General features: G+C 41.8%; 1 protein-coding gene across 3 annotated transcripts in view; it reads left to right on the top strand.

Annotated features, from left to right (window-relative positions):
• Window positions 1-22,169, top strand: part of tenm1 (teneurin transmembrane protein 1) — a 298,794-nt gene that overhangs the window by 22,510 nt on the left and 254,115 nt on the right. For all 3 annotated transcript variants that reach the window (XM_086023607.1, XM_086023606.1, XM_086023608.1), the window contains 2 exons: window positions 11,104-11,366; window positions 17,141-17,458. In XM_086023607.1, the coding sequence (XP_085879733.1) occupies window positions 11,150-11,366; window positions 17,141-17,458 (535 nt within the window). In that variant the 5' untranslated portion in view covers window positions 11,104-11,149. The remainder of the gene's footprint in view (window positions 1-11,103; window positions 11,367-17,140; window positions 17,459-22,169) is intronic.

The raw sequence follows: 22,169 nt of genomic DNA on the forward strand, positions 1-22,169 counted from the left end.
CAATTGAAGTACAAGTACTCGCACATTTTGTGACTTAGTTAAATTTAAAAGGCTGGCTTTAAATCATTGAGCAAGGCGTTTTCTCCAGTCTTTTGAATGTAATTAAAGAACTCCGTAAGAAATAATTCAGCAATATGAAAACATATAACATAGCGGATGTTTCGTCGGCCATTCTGACGTCGCGACGTGTGCACCACTCATGCTAAGACACCAAAACTTTGAGAGCACGTTTTGTATTCTGAATAAAATAAATTCAATAATAGCAATTTAATCAGAATAGTGTGCATAGGTATGTATGCCTCCTTGGATTTCCATCAACAAAAAATGGAGTGTGTTTGATATTCTACAGATCAGTTGTGCCCAACCTTCCTTGCGCCACGGTCTGGGCGAGTCACATTAATGTAGACGACATATTATCCTGTTGAGAAGTATTAAAATAAATGATTAGATCTCTAACTTACCTTTACACACATTGAAAGTTGTGTTTGTAATAATGTCAGCTGCTGGCACCATGCTTGAAGCGGAATCACTCCTTGCAGTTTTAGGTGAAAAAAAGTGGATATTCTTCGCCTGTAAATATCACGGCTGAAACGCTGTTATAGCTGACACATAGCGACTCTTTCATCAGGTCAGTAAAATCTTTTTTTTTCAGCCTCTCTCAATATCTGAATCTTTGGTGGCTTTCTGATAGCAGCTTACAACATGTTGGTCGTCTGTTGTAACTGAATCCAAACATCAAGTGCAATATGATTTTTCACCCTCACGGGGAGCTAGACTTACAAGAGCTTCTGAAATGCATAAAAAATGATCGATGCTTTAGTTGACGAGAGACTGTGCGGAAAGCCAGGTTTGAAAGGGAACACCCACATTTTAGGGTTGCTCCACTCACGCATTGCGCATCTGACACAAAGGTGGATGGGAAAACCTGTGCAGCCTGATATAGGTATATGAGACAATCTGCCCAAATGAATTGCACTGCTGATTTTCCCGTTTGGTCGACACAATCTTGGGCTTCCACATTCTCCAATCAAGTTTGTGTCAATTTTTGCACATGCAAACCTTTAGTTGGCCTTATAGGTGCATATCCACGCTAAAGGCATTGTTATGCTTTTGGTGACAGAGGGGGACGGACAAGTGTGAAAGACAGGCTTTTAACAATCACCTGAGTTACAATAACCTCTCCAGGGTGGTGAGGGTGTGTGTAGGATGCACGGGTAAGAGGGATTTGACCCTGTGTTTGAGTTCATTACTGGGTCAGCAAATATTTTTTGTCTGCATGAGAGCATTCAACTTTTTTGTGTGGCCCCGTGTATGTGGGATGAGAAGGGTGAGCATGAGGGCAAGACAAAAGAGTCTTTCAGGTGTAATAAAAGCATTAAGGTCAGCTAAATACTTGGACGGCGGTATCAGACTGGTGGTGATCACCCTTTCCTGCATATCTCTGAGGTATTGAGCAGGCGCACTCTAATGGCTTTGATATATGGACTACAGGACTCCCTGAAGAGGTCAATACCATAGCACTTTGTCTCTATGAGCAATGACCCTCTCAAGCTCCATTTAGAAGCTTTATGTCTGCCGGAAATACTTCAGGCTGGGCATAGTACCTGAAAGCTAATCAGTGGTGACTTTGCATTAGTGACAAGTGGTACCATGCCCCAACACATTCAGGCAGTTTGGCAGGTAGTTTTCTTTTAGAGTAGGGAGTCAATTGTACTTGCAATTTTAATACAGTGGTAGATAAATAAATACATAAGTACTTAAAGATCACCATTGCATCGCCTGATATGCGTAAATTATTAATGATAATACTTTGGGCTAGGGCTGGGTGATTATGGAAAAAAATAATAATCACGATTATTTTGATTGACTCCCAAGGCTAATCTGGGACCACGGGTTCGTATCTCATGCCATATCTTGTGGAAATGTGTGACAATAATTCCTTGAATCCCTGAAACTCAATTTTAAATGAAACTTAAAAGAGCAACAAGAAAACAAATGACAAAGTAAAATGTTGATGTAAGGTAGCGATTAGTGACTGCCACAAGGTGTTGCCCTTTGACCATTTTTTGTTTTAGTAGATATGCATGTCTGTACTTTTTGTCCCTGTTGGGACCCAGTAGTATTGCCTGTAACAGCGCGCACCGTCCATCTTGTGGCAGTCTATGTTTGATTTTGAAAAGGTGAGCGTCGCTGCTATCGTCCTCTATTCGTTATCATTAGCTTAATATGCTATCCATGCTTTATGTTCAGTTAATATTGTTTTTAATGCGTGTTGACATGGGTGGGAGATTTGCTACGTTTTGAGTTCTTGAGAAATCAAGTGTTTTATGTTGTATTTTGTATTTTTATATTTCACTGCACAATTGTGATGGGAGTCTACCTTTGATTTTGATAAGGGAATTAAAGCGTGATCGTCTCAGCCTCATTCTGAATCCCGTGCTGCTTTCTCTCCACATCACCACGCGCCCACAACAACACAACGCAGAGCTCATCAGCGCGCAGAGGCTGGCAGCAGCACGTTTGGGTTACATGTATGGTGCCGTGACCCGGATGTGGCCCATTGAGACATTCAAATAATCTTGTTTCAGTGTAGTTAAGTAATTATTTTGTGAACCTTTTAGTGACGCCCGGTTGGGGCTGAAAAGACCCTCTGCCTCGGCCTCCAGCCTTTCTCCAGTCTTGTAATGAGCATCAACATCAAGTTTCATGCTCAGTTTTGTTGATCCTCATCCTCAGCTCAACACATATGAAGCGGTGATGCATAGCCAGTCCCTAAATCCACAGCTAACACCCCCACCCACTATGCGGACCCCTTACACCGATATTGGGACACCTTTTCCAAGGCTGGGAGATGCTGCCCAACCGACAATGACTCATATGTTATCCACACCCACTCTGGTCCCAAAACACTACTCAAAAGCAATCCCGTACAGTGTGCCATTTATGTCTCCATTAGGTGCTCCAATGGCCCCACCAGTGCTCCAGAATGTGTTGGCTTCTACCCCCCCATCCCCCCACCTGAGGTTATTGTTCATGATCCTGTATCACTTCTGCCTTCTTCAAGTCATCAGCAACTTAACCCCCATGAGCAACACCATGTCCTGTAACCCCCCTGCAAATGGTCTTAATACTCCCCAAGGTTTTTACCTTCAGGCCCAGGGCTATGCGGGTTATTCACTGTCGACCCCCATGCCTCATGGTCCCATGTCAAGCTTCCAGATACCATACACAAACACCCCCCCCCCCCCCCCCCATAACCCTCCTCCTACTGGGTCAGTTTCCCAAGCAGGCCCCACATCAGCACCCATCCCTTACACTCAAGGCCCAGGTGGTGCTATCCCCACTCTACATACAGCCCCCCCGTATGTGGGGTCCCAGTGCAGGCAGCCCCAGTCCACAAATCATGCCCAGCGCAGACGTGGGCCCCAGGTTCCCAACAATTGACCTATAGTGGGCTTGTGCAGACACATCAAGTAAAAAATGTTCAAGTGTTCACTGGCCATTTGGATGGCAAGACGCTTATTGAAGACTGGATACAAGATATGCAGTACCTTTTGGTGGCACTGGAGCTGCCGACGCACCTTCGCTTTTCTACTGTGGTGCAAACTCACTCTGCAATTATTGAGAGGGCTTAATGATGAAGACGTGTTTACCAGAATTGCACCTATGAAGCCAAGGCTTTTAAGCTTCAGAAAGCTGCAAGTTGAGCTACGCAACATGTCAAAAGAGAATAGAAAGTTCCTGACTCAGTGTAAGCCAAAGAAAACCTATACTCAGGTTCAAGTAGCACCTGATACCAGTAACGCAAAAGTTCAGAGGTCAAAGCACACACCAGAGTTTACAGAGCTAGCTGAGATGGTAAAGCAATTGGCCTTAAATCAAGAGAAAAACATGGAAAAATTGGCCCAACTAGAGTCACTATTTGGTACGCCAACCACTACACCCTCGCACAGACTACAACCATCACCATTAAATGGCAATCAAGCAATAAGTGTGACATGTTACAGATGTGGGAAGCAGGGACATATAGCCCGTCCCGTGTGTGTCATACACTGCTACCACACCTTGGCTGGACGCCTCAATCTCAGCCTCAATCTCAGCCTCAATCTCAGCCTCAATCCTCTGAGGAAAAAACTGCCAATCCATCTCCCCATTCTTTAAATGCCTAGAGCCCATGGTCAACTGGGCTACCATGGGCCAACATCAAGGCCTCTCCCAGCAAGACGACAACGCAAATGAGAACGGAGTGGGCCCCCCTCTAGTGGGTCCCAGAAATGAAGGAGAAGTGGAGGTTAATGGACTGATGTGCAGGGCTCCCATCAACTCTGGCTCTCAGGTGACAAGCATCACACACAAATACTGGCGTGAGCACCCCATTCTCCGAGAGCAAAATCTCCAGCCTTCTCATATTCCTATTGAGGGAGCTGGGGGTCAGCAAGTACCTTACTACAGTGTCCTTCACATTGACCTAAAAGTGATGAATAAAGACTTTAAGGGCGTGCACCTTTTTTGTGCCTAACTCAAGAGTATCGCTCCTCAGTCCCACTACTTGTAGGGACCAATGTTATCCGTGCTGCCAGAAGTCACCTTGAAGCTGTCTACGGCTGTCAGTTGCTCCACAAAGTCGAAGAATTGCACCCTGAGTGGCATACAGCTCTTCAGTCAGTGGGTGACCCAGATCAAGGTAAAACGGATGATTTGGTGGGGCCGGCTGTGTATACTGGATGTAAGATTAACGTCCCTGCAGGTAAAGAAATGGATTTGTGGTGTAACATAAAAGCTGGTCCACAAAGACAGACTTACACAGTCCTCATTGAAGGTCATCCTTCTGTGCAGCTCCCTCAAAACCTCTTGGTGGACAAAGTCTTTGCAGATGTTAAAAAGGGTTGTGCTCCCATCAGAGTAATACATTTGTCCGATCAGGCCATCACTATTAGGCACTGCACATGTCTAGCTAATGCTTACCTGGTGGACAATGTTGTGGAATTCTCTGATAAAACAAATGATAAGTGCCATGAGGATAAAAGCAGAGGAGCCTGCCTGAGTCTCGATCAGGTGGTGACCAATTGTGAGGTAGATTTGAGTGAAGCAGTGGAAAATGAGCACCAACGTTCTCTTCTGCAAGAGCTGGTGAAAAAAAAAACTGGAATGTTTTTTCCCAACACCCCATGGAGTATGGCTGCACCAAAACGGTAACACATGAAATACCCCTGGTTGATCCTAGGCCATTCAGGATCCCATACCGCCAAATCCCTCCCTCACAGTGGCAAGACGTGCGGATATTGCTGACAGAGATGGAGTCAGCAGGAGTCATCAGGCCCTGGAAAAGCCCATTTGCGTCACCAGTCGTGCTTGTGACAAAAAAAGATGTACACTGAGGTTATGCATCGATTATAGAAAGCTTAACTCCTGCAGCACAAGAGATGCCTTCCCTCTGTCAAGGATAGAGGAGGCTCTGGAGGCTTTGGGCCAGGCAAAGTACTTCTCCAGCCTTGATCTAACACCTGGCTACTGGCAAGTGGAAGTAGCAGAACATGATAAGCATAAGACTGCTTTCAGCACACCAATGGGACTGTTTGAGGCTAACAGAATGCCCTTCGGTTTACAGAATGCCCCATCAACCTTCCAAAGGCTCATGACCTGCTATTTTGGCTACCTCAATTTCACTCATCTCCTCATCTACCTCGATGACCTCATAATTTTCTCAAAAACATTCGACCAACACTTGCAGGGATTGCAGCTCGTGTTTGATCGGCTAAAAGAGCATGGTTTAAAATTGAAGCCTTCCAAGTGTCAACTCCTTAGGAAAGAGGTGCAGTATCTGGGTCACTTGGTGTCTGCTGAGGGGATCAGGACTGACCCAGAGAAGATCAGTAAAGTGAAAGACTGCCTTGGACCCACCAACCGGAAAGAAGTGTTGCAGTTCCTGGGTTTTGCAGGATATTATCGGCGGTACGTGCCAGGCTTCTCCACCATTGCTGCTCCACTCTATCGCCTCACCTCTGGCGACCCCAGGAAGAAAAAAAGAGGGAAAAAGGAAGTGGATCCTGAATCACCCTTTTTATGGACTGATGAGTGTGGGAGGGCCTTTCTGACCCTGAAAGAAAAAATGGTGACCGCTCCAGTGCTGGGCTACCCTGACTACAGTGTACCGTTTGTGCTACAGACTGACGCCTCTGGAGGAGGGCTTAGTGCTGTCCTGGCACAAGCACAAGATGGGGTGGAGAGGGTCATCGTCTACACCAGCAGAGGTTTGAGCCCTGCAGAGACGAGATATCCTGCACATAAACTCAAGTTCCTCGCTCTGAAATGGGCAGTGACAGATAAGTTCTATGACCACATCTATGGGCGCAAATTTTCTGTCCAGACGGATAATAACCCCCTCAAATATGTGATGTCCTCCGCGAAACTGGATGCCACTGGCCAACGGTGGGTGTCACTCCTTTCTCTGTTTGAGTTTGATATCCAGTATAAAATAGGGTCAGAGTAGTTCCAATGCAGATTCACTCTCACGACTGTCCAACCAGGAAGTCGCTCAAGTCTTGCAGATGTGTCCTCAACTCACAGTGATGGAACAGGGCATTGATGAGCTGCAAGACACCCCTGTGCCTTCAAGTGCTGTGGATGAAAGCACACCTTCTCCCGACGTGCCTGAACCCTATCGTGAAGTAGGGACTGATTCAGTCCCAGCCCATGACAAAACAGGAGGTTCTTGCCGAGCAAAAAAAGGATCCTGTGATTGGCCCGGTGTCACACTTCAAAAGTCGAAACCAGAAGCCAACCCACAGTGGGCGACTCGAGGGAGGGGGAAACGTGTGCCTTCTCTTAAAGGAGTGGAAGAGGTTGACAATAAAGGATGGCATCATGTACCGCCACATAAAAGACTTTCAGAGAGGTGTAGTGGAACAGCTGGTCTTGCCAGAGACAATGCGTAAATCAGTAAAGACAGCCCTCCATGATGATTCAGGACACTTGGGGTTCAAGAGAACCTTGCAGATAATAAAGGAAAGGTTCTACTGGCCGAGAATGTTCCAAGACATTAAAGCATGGTGTGAACAGTGTGAAAGATGCTGCCTTAGGAAGACACCCACTGCTCCTCTGATCAGTATTCACAGCACTGCACCAATGGAGCTGGTTTGTGTGGACTGTTTAACACTGGAAAGGTCGCGAGTAGGTATTGATAATGTCCTGATTGTCACTGATCATTTTTCTCGTTATGCCCAAGCCTACCCCACCAGAGACCAAAAAGCCAACACAGTAGCACGAGTGCTGTGGAAGAACTTTTTCTGTTGGTTTGGTTTCCCTGCAAAATTGCATACAGACCAAGGACGCAATTTCGAAAGTGCTGTGGTGAGGGAGTTGTGCAAGTGTACTGGCATCACGAAGACCCACACTACCCCTTACCACCCTCAGGGTAATGGGACCACTGAAAGGTTCAATCGGACCCTAATGAACATGCTAGGTACCCTTGATCCTCATTTGAAACTCCGCTGGCATGAATACCTGGATTCCATGACACATGCCTACAACTGTACACAACATGATTCTACTGGTTGTACCCCATATTACCTGTTGTTTGGCAGGCATCCCAGGCTCCCTGTCGACCTCATCTTTGGGCTTAATTCCACCAGAGAGTCCTGCGGGTACAGTGATTATGTCCAAACTCTGCACGACTGTTTATCCCGGGCTTATGCTCAGGCCAATCAGACCTCTCACTGTGCCAAAGGGCAACAGAAGAAGAATTATGACAAAAGAGCAAGAAGCCAAGAATTCAGCCCCGGGGACAGAGTGCTATTCAAGGTATGCCATGTTGAGGGAAAGCAGAAACTAGGAGACGGATGGGAATCACGTCCATACATTGTGGTAAAAAAACAACCAAACATACCTGTATATATCTTGCGGTCTGAGAGTGGTGGAACTGAAAGAGTGGTGCGCCACAACTTACTCACTCACTGCATGTTCCTCCCTGTGCATCAGGACTGGGGAGCAGCAAATGAGAACGTTGGGCCGAATCCGAATGCAAGAGATTCCGAGAATGAGTCAGATACAGAGGATAACAGGATGATGGAGGAGACTGAAGGATGGGAGGACAGTGTTTTGCCCGAAACAGTGGACCAACAGGTTGCAGTCTCAAATACGGCGGATGTTGGCGTGGCAACAGGTCAACATGAAGAGGAGGCAGGTGATATTGTCGACGAGGACGATTCTGCAGTGGTTCCCAGTGCTACTCGGAGAAATCCAGTGAGAAACTGACGTCCCCCAAACAGATTGTCTTATGAGGCACAAATGATAGAACTGGAGAATAACCAGATGAAGCTGGAGAGAGGACGGCAGCTGTGGCAGAGGGTCAGAACAAAAAGAGCAGCAGGCCTAGCAGGTGATGCACACTAAAGTCTGTAAGTTGTTTCATTGCAGCTTCTTTGGTGGTATAGGACAAATTGAATGTGACTTTTCCAGAGCACTGTGAAATGGCTGTTTTTCATTTTCTTTGGGTTGCTTGTGATGGCAGTTAAAGAGGGCGTAGATGTAAGTTAGTGATTAGTGGCTACCACAAGGTGTTGCCCTTTGACCATTTTTTGTTTCAGTAGATATGCATGTCTGTACTTTTTGTTCCTGTTGGGACCCAGTAGTATTGCATGTAACTGCGCGTAGCGTCCATCTTGTAGCAGTCTACCTTTGATTTTGAAAAGGTGAGCGTTGCTGCCATCGCCCTCTATTCAATATCATTATCTTAATATGCTATCCATGTTCAGTTAATAATGTTTTTAATGCATGTTGACATGCCTATTTAGTTTGTGTGAATGAGAATAAAAATATTGGGTGGGAGATTTGCTACGTTTTGAGTTCTTGAGAAATCAAGTGTTTTATGTTGTATTTTTATATTTCACTGCACAATTGTGATGGGAGTCTGTCTTTGATTTTGAAAAGGGAATTAAAGTGCGATCGTCTCAGCCACATTCTCAATCCAGTGCTGCTTTCTCCCCACATCACCACGTGCCCACAACAACACAACGCAGAGCTCATCAGTGCGCAGAGGCTGGCAGCAGCACGTTTGGGTTACATTAATATACTAAAGTAATAGCAATAAAAATCTATAAATACAAATAAATACCGGCTATTCCTGCTGTGCACGCGGTGGCCTCTTAGTGGCATATGGAGCCATGCATGCATTGAGTACGCACTTTTCATCGATATTAGAGTAGATGAAGAACGTTGTGATTGAGCTTTATTAATATAACGTGGATGTCACAGATTAGGAAGAATCCATGTCTTTATGTATTGCCTTTCTGTTTGCGTCCCTACCGCGTTTGTGTGTAAATTTTGGTTACTTGAAAGAATATTGATGCTTATTTCCATTTGCAAGTCAATGGGAATTTAATTTGACTTCAGCATTAGTAAGGGGAATTTTTCTGGAAGGAAATGTCTTGTATTTCAATTTTCAATTTGTTCAATTGTTTGTTGGGTGTTTTATTGTTCAGGCAGGGCAGAATCACATAGTACACGTCATACGCATGCTGCGCAAGTAACACGTCAAATGCATTCCGGGTACTTTCGCAACGTCCGGAACTTGCAAACACTCCGTGTTGTTCGGCACACCAATCATTTTCTTTAATTAGAATGTTTTTAGGATTTGAGAGAAGCCAAGATGGAAGTTATGAGTACATTTTGAATAAGCCCAACTTCGGGCTGCAACTAACTAGCAAATTAGGAATTACAAAAATCTAAATCATGTAGAACAATTAGATTAAAATGATTCAAAGCAAGATAAGTAAAACAAAAAAAATATATATATATACCGTTCAGACTTCATGCATATGAGAAACGAAATGTTTTTAACCTGGATTTAAAAGTGTCTACATTAATAATGGATTGATGTGTTGATTATTTTGATAACCGATGGATAAATCAGATAAGTATAAATACTTTTTTTTCAACCCTTTACTTAAAAACAGGACATTATTTCAAAGTGACATTGCAGAAAATGCACAAACATAATTATGATTCACTTACTGACATGTCTGTTACGTGTCAGAAAATACGCAAAAATGTTGCTTTACAAAGTAAAACCAAATAATGTTTTTTGTTTTGATTCAAGACGAAGATCATCTATCTGCTTTGACAATATTTACTGTTGAGAGGCTATAGTTCCAAGGATTTGGACAATTCTAAATCAAACAATCTTTCCAAACGATGAACGTATTAAACATAATTATCAATTATTTGTTAATCTATTAGCTATTGATGAGTCGATTAATTGTTACACCTCTATAATATTAAATTGCTGTTGCGAAAATTTAGAATGCTTCACAAATTATTGTTATTTGTTTGTTCGTAACATTGTTATATTAAAAAAGGACGTTACAAAATGCTCTTCTGGTTTGTAGTATACATCACTTTTTCCGTATGAAAATGCCAGTAAAACTGTTGATAATGAAGTATTATCCAATCACATATTTTATGTTGCAAATCATTGTCCTGATAAATCATTAGTTTGGGCATTAAAAGCACATTGCAGAAGATTTCAATGTCGTGGGAAGAGGAACACGACTAATTGAATGGCGCTGAAAGAAGCCACTTAAGTTGACTCAAATTAGGAGGGCAATGACTCTGTGGTTTCTAAGTATTTCATCATTACATAATGGAATGGTGAGTGAGTCACTTGGTTTAGTAATAAAAGAGACCCAGCAACACAGTTGTGATTCATCGGAAACCTGTCAATAGTTGTCTGTTGAAGACTAAGATCAATAGCAAAATCGCAACAGGTGACACGTGAAGGAAAACTATAGCCTCTTATTCAGGCCAACTTCTCATCAAATGCTTTCAGACATAATTGCAGTCTATTCTGAGTGTATTGATTTGACACTAACCATTGGTTTGAAATATCAAAGAGGCCAAATACCTTTTATGAATGTCTAGTGTAATAGAAGTGAGCAGATGCTGCAGTATTGTTGCACTGTTTTCAATAATAAACTTCTTGTGCTATTTTTCTCTCACCTTGTCTATTCAATCCCTCACTTCCTTTCATTTTCCTCTCCATTGTCCTCTCCATTCGCTCACCTTTACCCAACCCTACCCCACCCACCTCCCACCACCCGTTTACAGACTCTGTATTCTGTGCTGAGTGATTAAGTGGATTGCCCTTCAAGCCATGGAGGAGATGGACAGTAAACCCTACCAGCCGCTGTCTAAGGGCCGCCATGAAATGGAGATGTCCTACACCAGTTCGTCTGATGAGAGCGAGGACGGTCACCCTCACCACCGCTCTTACACCTCACGTGAAACCCTGCCCGACTACACACATGAGCTACGCCTCACGCTCGGATCCCACCGTGAAAGACAGAACAACTACAACCAAGCCCAGCCAGGTATCCCATATGCTCAGGGCATGTGTGTATGCACCCTCAAAGCTTCACAGAAGCTGGATGTATAGGCTCAGAAGGCAGACAAACACACACACACATTTGCCCCACACACACGCAGAGACAGGTTTTTAAAGGGGCCTGTGTGAATTACCTATTACAGTCCACAATGAGCCAGAAGGACAGTCGGAGGCAACCAATTACCTCCCCTCCACGGAGGTGATATTTCCCTCCCACAGCTAAACTGGGTCAGCCCCAAACCTCTTCTGCCTCACCTGGGGTGGAAAAACACCCTTCGTTACACACAAACACAGATACACAGGCAGCGCTGACGCATACACACTGAGAAATTCTCCCCTGCTGGTGACAGGAGGAGAAATGGGCCAGTGCATCCTGTGATGGATGGCCTTTATGCAGGTCATGTATGGTGTTAAGAGAGAAGCTGTACCTCATCAGGACTGTGCTGCTGTGCAGGGTTCACTGTGATCAATAGATGAACTCTCTTCCACCCTAACGTCCCGCTTTTCTGCCAGACCATCCCACCATGCTAACAAGCAACATTAGCCAACCATTTGAACAAGCAATTTCATATTTCAAATACCGCCTACTATGGATTTTGTCATATTGGTCAACACGTGACCACCCGCGATGGCCATCAGTCGTCACCGATGCGTGCCAGCATTTGTCAAGTTTCTCTGCCTTACCATTATATTAAAAGAACAGAAAAAGAAAGTCATTACCTTACCATACGACACTTGATGACGTGCATCACATCATATGGTAAGGTGCCAAGGACTCCCCAAAGCAGCCTTTCAAATGTCAATGATAGCCGGTAATATGAAGCGCATCTGTTCATCTTTGGGCAACGGAGTTATATAAAGTATGGCCTGCCTAAGTAACCAACTGTTAAGGGGGGCATCGCCTCCAGTGACATTTTTAATGGATGACAGGGATCAGCCAATTCATCTAATTCCCAAAGCATATTATTCACTTTTCCTGTCATATGTGAGTCTGCCTTTCTTTTCTTTTCCTTTTTCTATTTCCTGATGTCACATATACGATCATTTGTATTTGTCAATGTAATAGTACATCCCACCCAGTCCGGCAACTAAGAAATATACTCTACGTATGAGATGCTGAGGTCAGGCACAGAGCTGTATCGGATTCTTTGCCAGTAAATGGGGCTGCTGACCATTATAATTTCCTTTGTGTCATGTCAGCGTAATAGAAAATCATCACTTTCCACTACAAATCTGTTTATTTTTTATTGGTTTTTGGATTAAAGGAAAAACAACCTAAATGTGCATTTAAATTGTTTACACTTGATAGTGATGAAATGCAACCTTAGATTATTAGTCAGTGCCATTCAATGTTCCACTTGAACAAGAACACTCCCACCGGATGCTTACACATATTTAAGTGACATAATTGTTTTATTTCATTTATATGGTTCTACTTTGGTATAATATAGGACTGAACATATATTTAGAATATATACCGGTGCTACTGAACCGTGAAAAAATATTTGACTCATTTTCAAATTCTTAAATGGTGATTTTGCTATAAAATGAAATAACTATACAAAGTTACTGTTGTTGGCTGTGTGAAAAGGTACTTGCCCCCCTCGTTAAATCCTGAATTAACTGTGTTTAACCACATTTTAGGGGAGTTTAATTTCATTGATTCTGCTCTTCACCAGAACATCCTGAAGGAGGATGTTCTAGTGTCAGTTCAAGACCTCAAGCTGAAGCACATGGGTTCTGCAGCTGGCCAATGACCCAAAACCCACCAGCCAGCCAACTTCTATATGTCTTAAAAAACAAATTGAAGGTTTTGAAGTGACCTAGTCAAAAGCTGAATTTAGATGTATCCCGATTAGAATGTATCTGAATGACCAAACATACATATTCTGGCATATTCCTTTTGCCAATCTGAACGAGCGTCTTGTAAATAGTTCAATCACAATAGCGAAACTGTGTCCGGTCTGCGCATGGTCTGAGTTGATGTAAATGCATAGTGACGTCGTCGTATACGCACTTTAAAATGTAAGCGTCTTACCAGAGCTCATCTGCAACGGGAGAATTTGTTTTAAAGTACTTATTTTTATCAAGATGTTACTTTGATAAAAGTGTTAAAAGTATCACAACTACTGTGCTAAAAAGACAAAATAACTCCATCTTGATAAATCATGTGATATTTATATCGGTCTAACACTGATCTGATTAACGGAGTGAAGCATGTAAACTACAGTTTGGAAAAAGATCACGTCACATGTAAATAGGTGACTAGTAATCTTCATTCGGAATCGTTTCAATCAGATTGACAAAAAGATCACCATGTAAACCTAGCTAAAGATAGATTGAATTGATTGGAATTATGTGGCAAGACCTTCAAAAGGCCATTGGTGCTTGGAAACATTCAATTGTTGCTGAATTAAAACAATTCTACAAGGAAGACTGAGCCCAAACATATCTGCAGACATTCAAGATTCATTGCCAGTCATAGAATAAGCTTGATTTCAGTTGTTGCTGATGAGAGTGGCCCAAGCAGTTTTTAGGTTTAGGGGGCAAGTACTTGTTCACACAAGGCTAGAGATGGGAAAATTACTGACATTCTGTACTTAAGTAAAAGTACAATTACTTGTACTAAAAAAATGACTTTGGTAAAAGTAAAAGTACTCATTCAAATAAGTACTCAAGTAAAAGTAAAAAAGTTTAGGCTCTGAAATGTACTTCGTGAGTAAAAGTAAAAAAGTATTTTTCCCGGATGTTTCCTCCTCATGTCATATAATTTGAAGGCTATTAAATGTGAAAGGTCATCACTTAACACACCCCTTAAACTGACTGGATTGTTTTTAACTGTGATGCGATGAATCATGCAGGCAGACCCACCGCTTGAAGACTTGAAGTCAAGTTTTTACTCACAAACTGCTGTTTCATTCAAGCAGTATAAAACTAACGTCATTAACCAGGGCCAAGCTAACGAAAGAGTAATTATTTAGCTTTACATCGATATGTTTTCTCAGATTGGATGGGAAATTCATGTAGGCGGTAAGCTCGTGGACTTTACGTTTACACAGGACACAATGATTCGCCAAGAATCATTCTTCCAGCCGACAAATGCGAACACTTCCTGCAGGAAAGGCCATGGGTGGGCGCCACCCTTCATATATGATTGGCGGAGCCACGAACATTGGTCTCAATTATTTTTTAATGTATGAACCATCCATCATGTAAAACAAAAGTATCAATCCTGTTTTGAAAATGTGTCGAGTAAAGAGTACAGATACTGGTGTTAAAATGTAACGGATAAAAGTAAAAAGTATTCGAAAAAATTACTCAAGTACAGTAACAAAATATTTGTACTTTGTTACTTCCCATCTCTGCACGGGGCCTGGTGGCATTTAATAAACGTTTACTTAATAATACTAGAACTTTATGCTTACTGCCCTTTTCTTTGTCTGAAATTTACATTTGTTTGATGGTCTTAAAGTGGGGAAACAAAAAAAGGAAAAAATAGACGTTGAGGTGTCAACTACTTTTTCATGGCACTTTTTAATTCCACTTTTGATTTTTTTTTTTCTGTTGGATTTATTATTATGATTATGATTATTATAATGATTCTTCTTCTTTTTCTTCTTCTTCTTCTTCTTCTTCTTCTTCTTCTTATTATTATTATTATTATTATTATTATTATCATTATTATTATTATTATTATTATTATTAGTAGTAGTAGTAGTAGTAGTAGTACCCTTTAGGGCTCTCTGTAAAACATAGCTTGTGAACTATATTCATCTATCATTACATTTGTGCCATTAACATTGTTCACTGATTGGCCGGGAGTCAACACAAACATAAATGTTGCTCATATGCTTATTGCTACATGTGTTAAATGAGGCCTAAGCAGATGAGTGTGTCATACTTAAACCTACTTCAGCTTCCTTCATTTGAATTATGGCAGCTGGACAGCAAGATGGTGCTATTTAGAGAGGTTTAAGTGAGTGAATCAAACATAATCAAGTGGAACAAGTCCGCCACACATTCATTGTGGAAATTGCACTCTTGAACAAACAAATTGCAAATGTGCTTGTCTGAGTTATATCAAGGACTGAACTTGAATGAAATTATGTTTTTTTCCCTTGCATAAAAGCAAAATTCTCTAAACATTTTGCGCAATTCAGTCCAGTGCAAATGCCAGCAACTTTATGGCAACTTTTTGTTTTACAGCTGAGTTTAAAATCACAAGGGTTTGGATTGTCTGTTGATGTGTTTTCTGTAAAGAAACAAACAAAACATTTGCTCATTTCTTGTCCAATTGCAGACAGTTTGATGCCAAGCTATACAATGACAAGAGTTTTGCCTGGTTTAATTCCAGAAGGATATTGTATATTATGTTGGTATATTATAAAACAGAGACAGGAACTAGATAGGAAACACTGACGCTCATCCCAGTGGTCAGTAGGTGCAAAAAAATCTGTGTTTTTTTCCATACAGATACTGTTCTGTAATTGTATCCCACCAGGAAAGAGTTTTTGCAATAGTGACAGATTATTAATCTACCTGCCTGCCTACTAGTGACAGCAACTATACTAATTGTGATTTACAGCAATGCAATGCAGCAAAGGAATACATGAGAAAATCCAGAGGGTGGGATACTCTATGTCTACCTCGAACTGTACATTGATTAGAATCACTAAACACAGAAGTAGGAAATCATCCTTTCATCTACAGTCTACTTGGCTTCATTAATTTCAATTCATGCCACAATTTATATTAAATTGCATTGAGTCCATTACTTCCACATGTAAACCCTCAACAACCACCAAGACAATTTACTCAGATGCCTCTACATTCTTTTCTTTGTCTTCTTCCAAAAAGTATTTCTCAATTGAATTGAATTGAAGTGTAACCGGAGAACTAACACAATTTATCTGATGTTCTCAGATAACGGGTTGATTCTTGAGATTGGATGGCGTTCTAATACCTGAAAGCATGCGAGGCTCAATTTTTCCCTCAGTCTGAGTCAATATTAATAAGGTTTGATCTTTATCTGATCTCTTCACCCCACCAAGGAGAATATAGATGAGATCAGTGCTCTGTTTGAGCAGCAGTTCAATACATCTCAAGTTCAATAACACACATCGGGTAGGCAGAACGGAATATGGATGCAATGCAAATGTTGAAGGAAAATCAAGGCTGGCATTTTGACCAATGAAACTCAAATGTTTCTTAGTAACTGTACAAAGGTATCGTCTGGAGAATAAAAAGTATTACATAATAACCGACGTTCATTTGAATTCTCTTTTCTGTATCCGTAGCATTTTAGGGGCAATTCATCCAAAAATGAGTGAGGTCAGACATTGACATCACCCAATTCTGAACGATCATCAATGAAATTGATGTATAAAAAAAAAGCATTCAGATGCTGCGCGGCAAAGATAAGAAATACAAATGAAAGAAAATATGGAGTTACCTCCCTATTTGCAATCGGTTTCAATGGCTTTGTGCAGCTTTCTCTTCATAACCAACCCCAAAAATTGAGAGCGGCACTAATGGCTCTGGCCCAGTCCTCAATTCATTTTGTATCATTAAAAGCCCCTTTGCTTTACATCTAATTGTGTGTCTTTTAATATTACAGTTTAAGGCCAGTACAGTATGTTCCCCACTTCTTGGTTTGTCATCTATAAACACCTGGTCAGCAAAGAACAAACACACCGCAGTATTCGAGCCATTGCTGTCTTCAGACTCTCAATCTGCCCCCCCCCATCTCCCCTTCTTTAGATTTAGATTTCTGCAAGGCTGCTCAAATGAGGACTCCAGACTATGTCCACCAACAGCAACAGCATCAGCAGCATCAAGAGGAGGAGGAAGCATTATGCGCCGGACCCACCGCTCACACCCACGGCCGCGGCTACTCCCTGGGCGTCAGTTCCGATGTGGACACTGAGCCTGAAGTGGAACCCTCACCCGCTCATGGCCTGCCGCACATGTGGATGCGGGGTTTGAAGTCCGAGCAAAGCTCCTGCCTGACAAGCCGCGCCAACTCTGCCCTGTCTCTCACCGACACCGAGCATGACAGGAAATCTGAGCCCGATAATGGTGAGTGATAAAACCTCTTTTCACACTCTATGAGGAGATTGCCCGTCAAAGCCAGAGGAGATAGAAAATTTAGCGTAGCACAGTGCACCTTTGATGGTGCATTACTGTGCATGTAAGTTCCGTGCAGCACATTGTGAAACCCGTCAACTTCGATCATTTTCTTCCGAACTACATTTTCAATGCACCTTCACATTTCATATTGAATAGAATGTCAAACCGTTACAATATAAAAACATCAAACATTTTTCATGGCGTAAGTTATAGCCTTAAGCAATTATAAGACTGAAAACGCTTGCTTATTGCTCAAATTCCTCTTTCTTTGAAGGCTATTTCATGTGTTGAAATACCGAGAACGTGCTATTGGGTCATTCAACCACAGTGTGCACCCTAATCCTAAAGGGGGGGTTGTATGGGGGCGAGATGAGTGATGAATCTTTAGGAAAGCCCAATGATGAACGCCCACGTTATATGGTTTGGAGAGGATCGGATATCAACTGAAAGCTGAAACAGATTTGGCTTAAGCTTTTTTTTTTTTTAGGCCAATTAATCACTGGGTCAGGTGCCTTCAGTAACTGGTGACTGTTGGCAGCTGACATTCGTCTCAGAGGGAGAGCTTTATCCTGGAAGGAGAGAGACAGTGTGAGGTTAAGGTAAAGAAATGAGTCCAACTGGAAAGAAGCTTGGGATTGAGCCAGCTATCTGTCTTGCACTGGCGGGCTTGGCTCCCTGCCGATGGAGAGTTAGTTAGAGGTGCGCGCAAACAAAGACAGAGCTCTCCAACACCTCCCCAAGGGCACTGTCTGTTTATGTGCTGCGAAAAAGTGGAATGTATTCAGAGGCTGGAGATAACATAAGGGGGGGAGGGGGTAATTATGAAGAGAGGGGAAAAAACTAGAGACCGTGTGAACAAAAATGCTAATGAAGGAATACAATGGTATAATTCGAATATGAATAAAAGAGTATGAGGGATAGATGGAAAAACAGGTAAGGGGAAACTATGTTAAACAAAGAGGGCTGAAGTGGAGTGCAATAATCCAAAAATGATGCAGAGACCGTTTTAGGGTGTGCTTGTTTTTGTTTGGGATGCACCCAGGGGTGCACTTTAATGACAGCCTGATTAGAAATGGAGTCTGCCTAATGCAAAATCACACAGCGGAAGGGGAGCGAATGAAAGGGAGGGAGTGGAAATGCTTGCAGCATTACACGGTAATCAATTTGTGATGGTTGTAGGCATATGGACCAAAATAATTCTAATTTAAGATGAGACCTTCCAACTTTATCTGGGGTCAAATAAAGGAGAATGATAGACAGGCATGCAGAAGCGAAGCGCAAATAAGGATGCAAGTGGCACAGGTAAGAGGAGAGGGATTCAATGTTCAAAGCAATTGGCTTAACTGCTGCGATGCACCATGAAAGCCGGTTTATGTGTGGAGTGCATGTGTTACATGAAACACTAAATGTCCAGCGGCTTCCTGAACTTGACACATTGTATCTCTTGTACTTCCTTCTCTTGTCTCACACTTCTGCCCTCTCTTGAACTGCTATCTGTTACTTGGCAACCTTTATTCCTCTGCCCTCATTTATTGTCATCCACTTCCTGTCCATTCCACTGTGACACGTGGCCAGGTGTGTCCATGCGTGGCATCCTCTAATAGGAAATACATTATGGATGTCACACTTCTCTCCACAACAAAGTCTAATACTTTCCTCTGCTTGCATTGATAGTAAAAAGAGCCACTTGGTAAAAAAAAAAAAAAAAAAAAAGATTTTGGTGTAAAACGGTTGCAATCAAAAAGTGTATGCTGTTGCCTAAATGAAAGTGCATTTTACGTCAGACAGACTTTGCACTCCCTGTGTCTTCAAAGCATGTCCCCTCCCAAATCTATTAATGGTGTCAGCTTAAAACTGGCAGAAATACATTTGGTCCTCGTCTGATTGAAGGTGGCAAGTCAATTTTGTCAGTGAATGTGTTGTCGGTGCTTGTGTTATGAGGAAAACAGAGACAAAAGGGAAAGATTAAGTTTTAAGATTCAATCCATTCGTGCCTGTATTTTTTTATTTACATGTGATTTAAAAAAACAAGATAAGACAGTCCTCTGTGTGTGTACTGCGTGTGTGGGGGTGTGTGTGTCGGTGTGTGTGTGCGTGTGTGTGTGTGGATGGTGGGGGTTTCAGTAGTACTGTATAGACCTCCCTTGAGGATGGCTGTTGGCATTCCAGAGAATCAGCCGGCTGACAAACTTGTGAAAATATCAACCTCTCCGTATTGATGACTAAAAGTGCAATGTTCGAGTTGAGGAGATTGGCAGTACAAAAGACAAAGTAAGGTTCAGCTGGAGTTTACCACAGACACTCTCATAGGCACACAGTGTTATGACCAGAGGAAAGCCTACAAGTCTTATTGTTAAACCATCAAATTTGGGTTAGACCGTGATTCACTTTGGTCCAACAACAATTCCACAACCACATCTGTTCATGTCGCAATGAAACCCAGAGGCACTCATTTCAGTATTTCGAAATTCAAAATTTCTACTCCGGAAACACAGCGCTAAAGACATTTTTGCGCCATAAGATTTTTAAGTTTGTTATTCTCCAGTTAATTATACCATTGATATGCATTATATAATTGAGCCGTTCTTCGCTAACTGCTTTTGCAGAAATCGCATGTTCCTTCAGCCTTGGCCATATATTACGTTTAAATACCAGATACTGTAATACCAAATAGGGTCCCTTGCGCAGTAAAGAAATGAATGAGCGTGCGATGTTTGGGCTGCATTGTTTACTTGGAGGATATTTTGTCATTGCATAGTACAGAAAGGGGGAAACCAATTTGAGCAAAAAGGAATAAAGTGTTAAAGAAAAAATATTTAAGGTGTTAATGATGTTTTGTACCAAATAAATACTTAAAGCATATTTTAGTGAAAAAAGATTTGCGGTTAAAATTTGCAATCAAAAAAAAAAAAATACATGAAATGCCATTTCATTTCTCATCCAGATATGGATTAATTTCTAGCCCTTAAATGGCTACCGCTAAAACAACTATGTTTGATTTCCCAAAAATGTTTACAATGTAATTCAGATATCGCTGGCGTCGGGCGGAATCCTCATACCTCCAAATTCAATACTTTTCAGGAGACTCCCAAATGTCATTTTGTTCAACCATTGACATTGCAAGCGCGCAAGCCATTTTCAACACTGTAGACTGGTCAATAATTTGTTAAAATAACACCTACGTGTGGACTGACCAATAGAAATGGACTAATTTGTGATTTATGGGGATTTGGCTTAACGCCAGCGATATTTACAATTTTTAAATGACATACATTAGTGGACCAGTGCATGCCATTGAAATGCATGTTAAGAGAGACAGTTCAGGAGAAAAACGATGTGAGAGGCCAGTTAGATTTGATGCCATTGAATTGAAATACTGAGATGTGGAAGCAAAACATTTCTCTGAAATGTGGGTTACAGCACTCCCCAAATGAAATGCTAATTAAGTGACCAGTTTTTCATTTTTCATTCCCTCAAGCCCCATGTCTATCTTTATGGTCTCGCCTTTGTTCTCAGCTTTTTGCACTGACACCTTGGCATGGTGCAGATTACCTCCTGGCATTAACACACTGTTCTTTTTATGGTTCTTTCTCTGAGCAGTGAGATTATAAAACACCTGCAAATCCCGTCAAATTAAAGGATCTCTCAAATACCAACGCAATTACCTTGGTTCCAGTAAGTGGTTCATTCGGATTGGCTTCTGCCTACGTTATTTTTCTTTTCAAATTTGACTTCTGTCTCATATTTGCTTGATCCTGCCAAATTAATATACTTGATATATTTTAGTGTTCCACTTCAGACATAGATTGCAGATAATGGTTGGAGGAAATGGGTTTTGAAATTGCTTCAACTATTTAGCATTCCCAGGTTAGCAATCACATCAAATGAAGGCAGTAGCGCTGAAAAGCACGGCTTATATGGACATATTGCAAGCCACATTGTTTGTTTGTCTTACCTGGTGAAAAAGATGACAAATGAAAATCGACAAAACATATATTTTTTTGGGCAAAATTCCAGAATAATTCCATTTGCTGTAGGGCTCACTGTAGACAATTTTTAAGTACAAACATAAGATACAACCTTTTTAAAATATATTTCAAGTTAATTTATCACACTTCACTTTAGAGGACATTTTTCCATGTTTGTTCTGATAGAACATAGTGATTTCTCAAACTGTATTCACTAACAACAACAACAAACAACCTAAAGCAAATTTAGATAAACTTGCTTAAAATAGAGACACTGTTTGTGTTACACGCAGTGCAGTAAGCCATCAATCCAACCAATCCTATTCTATAGGGCTCATTCTGTTCAAGGTCATGAACTCAGCTTACTTTGGGTGAAAGGCGGACTACACCCTGCACTGGTCGCCAGTCTTTCAGGGGCCCCATGTAGAGACAGACAATCTTTCACACTCACATTCACAGAACATGAACCAATACACCATCAGAGACTTACAGAACAGTTAAAGACAATAAAATGCCACCATTCAAAAATGTAGTTAATGTGAGCTTCACTGCACAAAATGAAATACAGGCTGTTAACAAATGTTGATCTTAAATGCTCCAGTTCTTATTAAAGCTTTCGGTCTTAGTCAAGGAGACATATATACAGTAAACTGTAAGTATGTAACTCAACCCCACGAGCATGAGACTGTTAA

This window comes from Filicampus tigris, chromosome 2, assembly GCF_054856515.1.
Source record: "Filicampus tigris isolate MCC_2025a chromosome 2, RoL_Ftig_1.0, whole genome shotgun sequence".
Lineage (NCBI taxonomy): Eukaryota > Metazoa > Chordata > Actinopteri > Syngnathiformes > Syngnathidae > Filicampus > Filicampus tigris.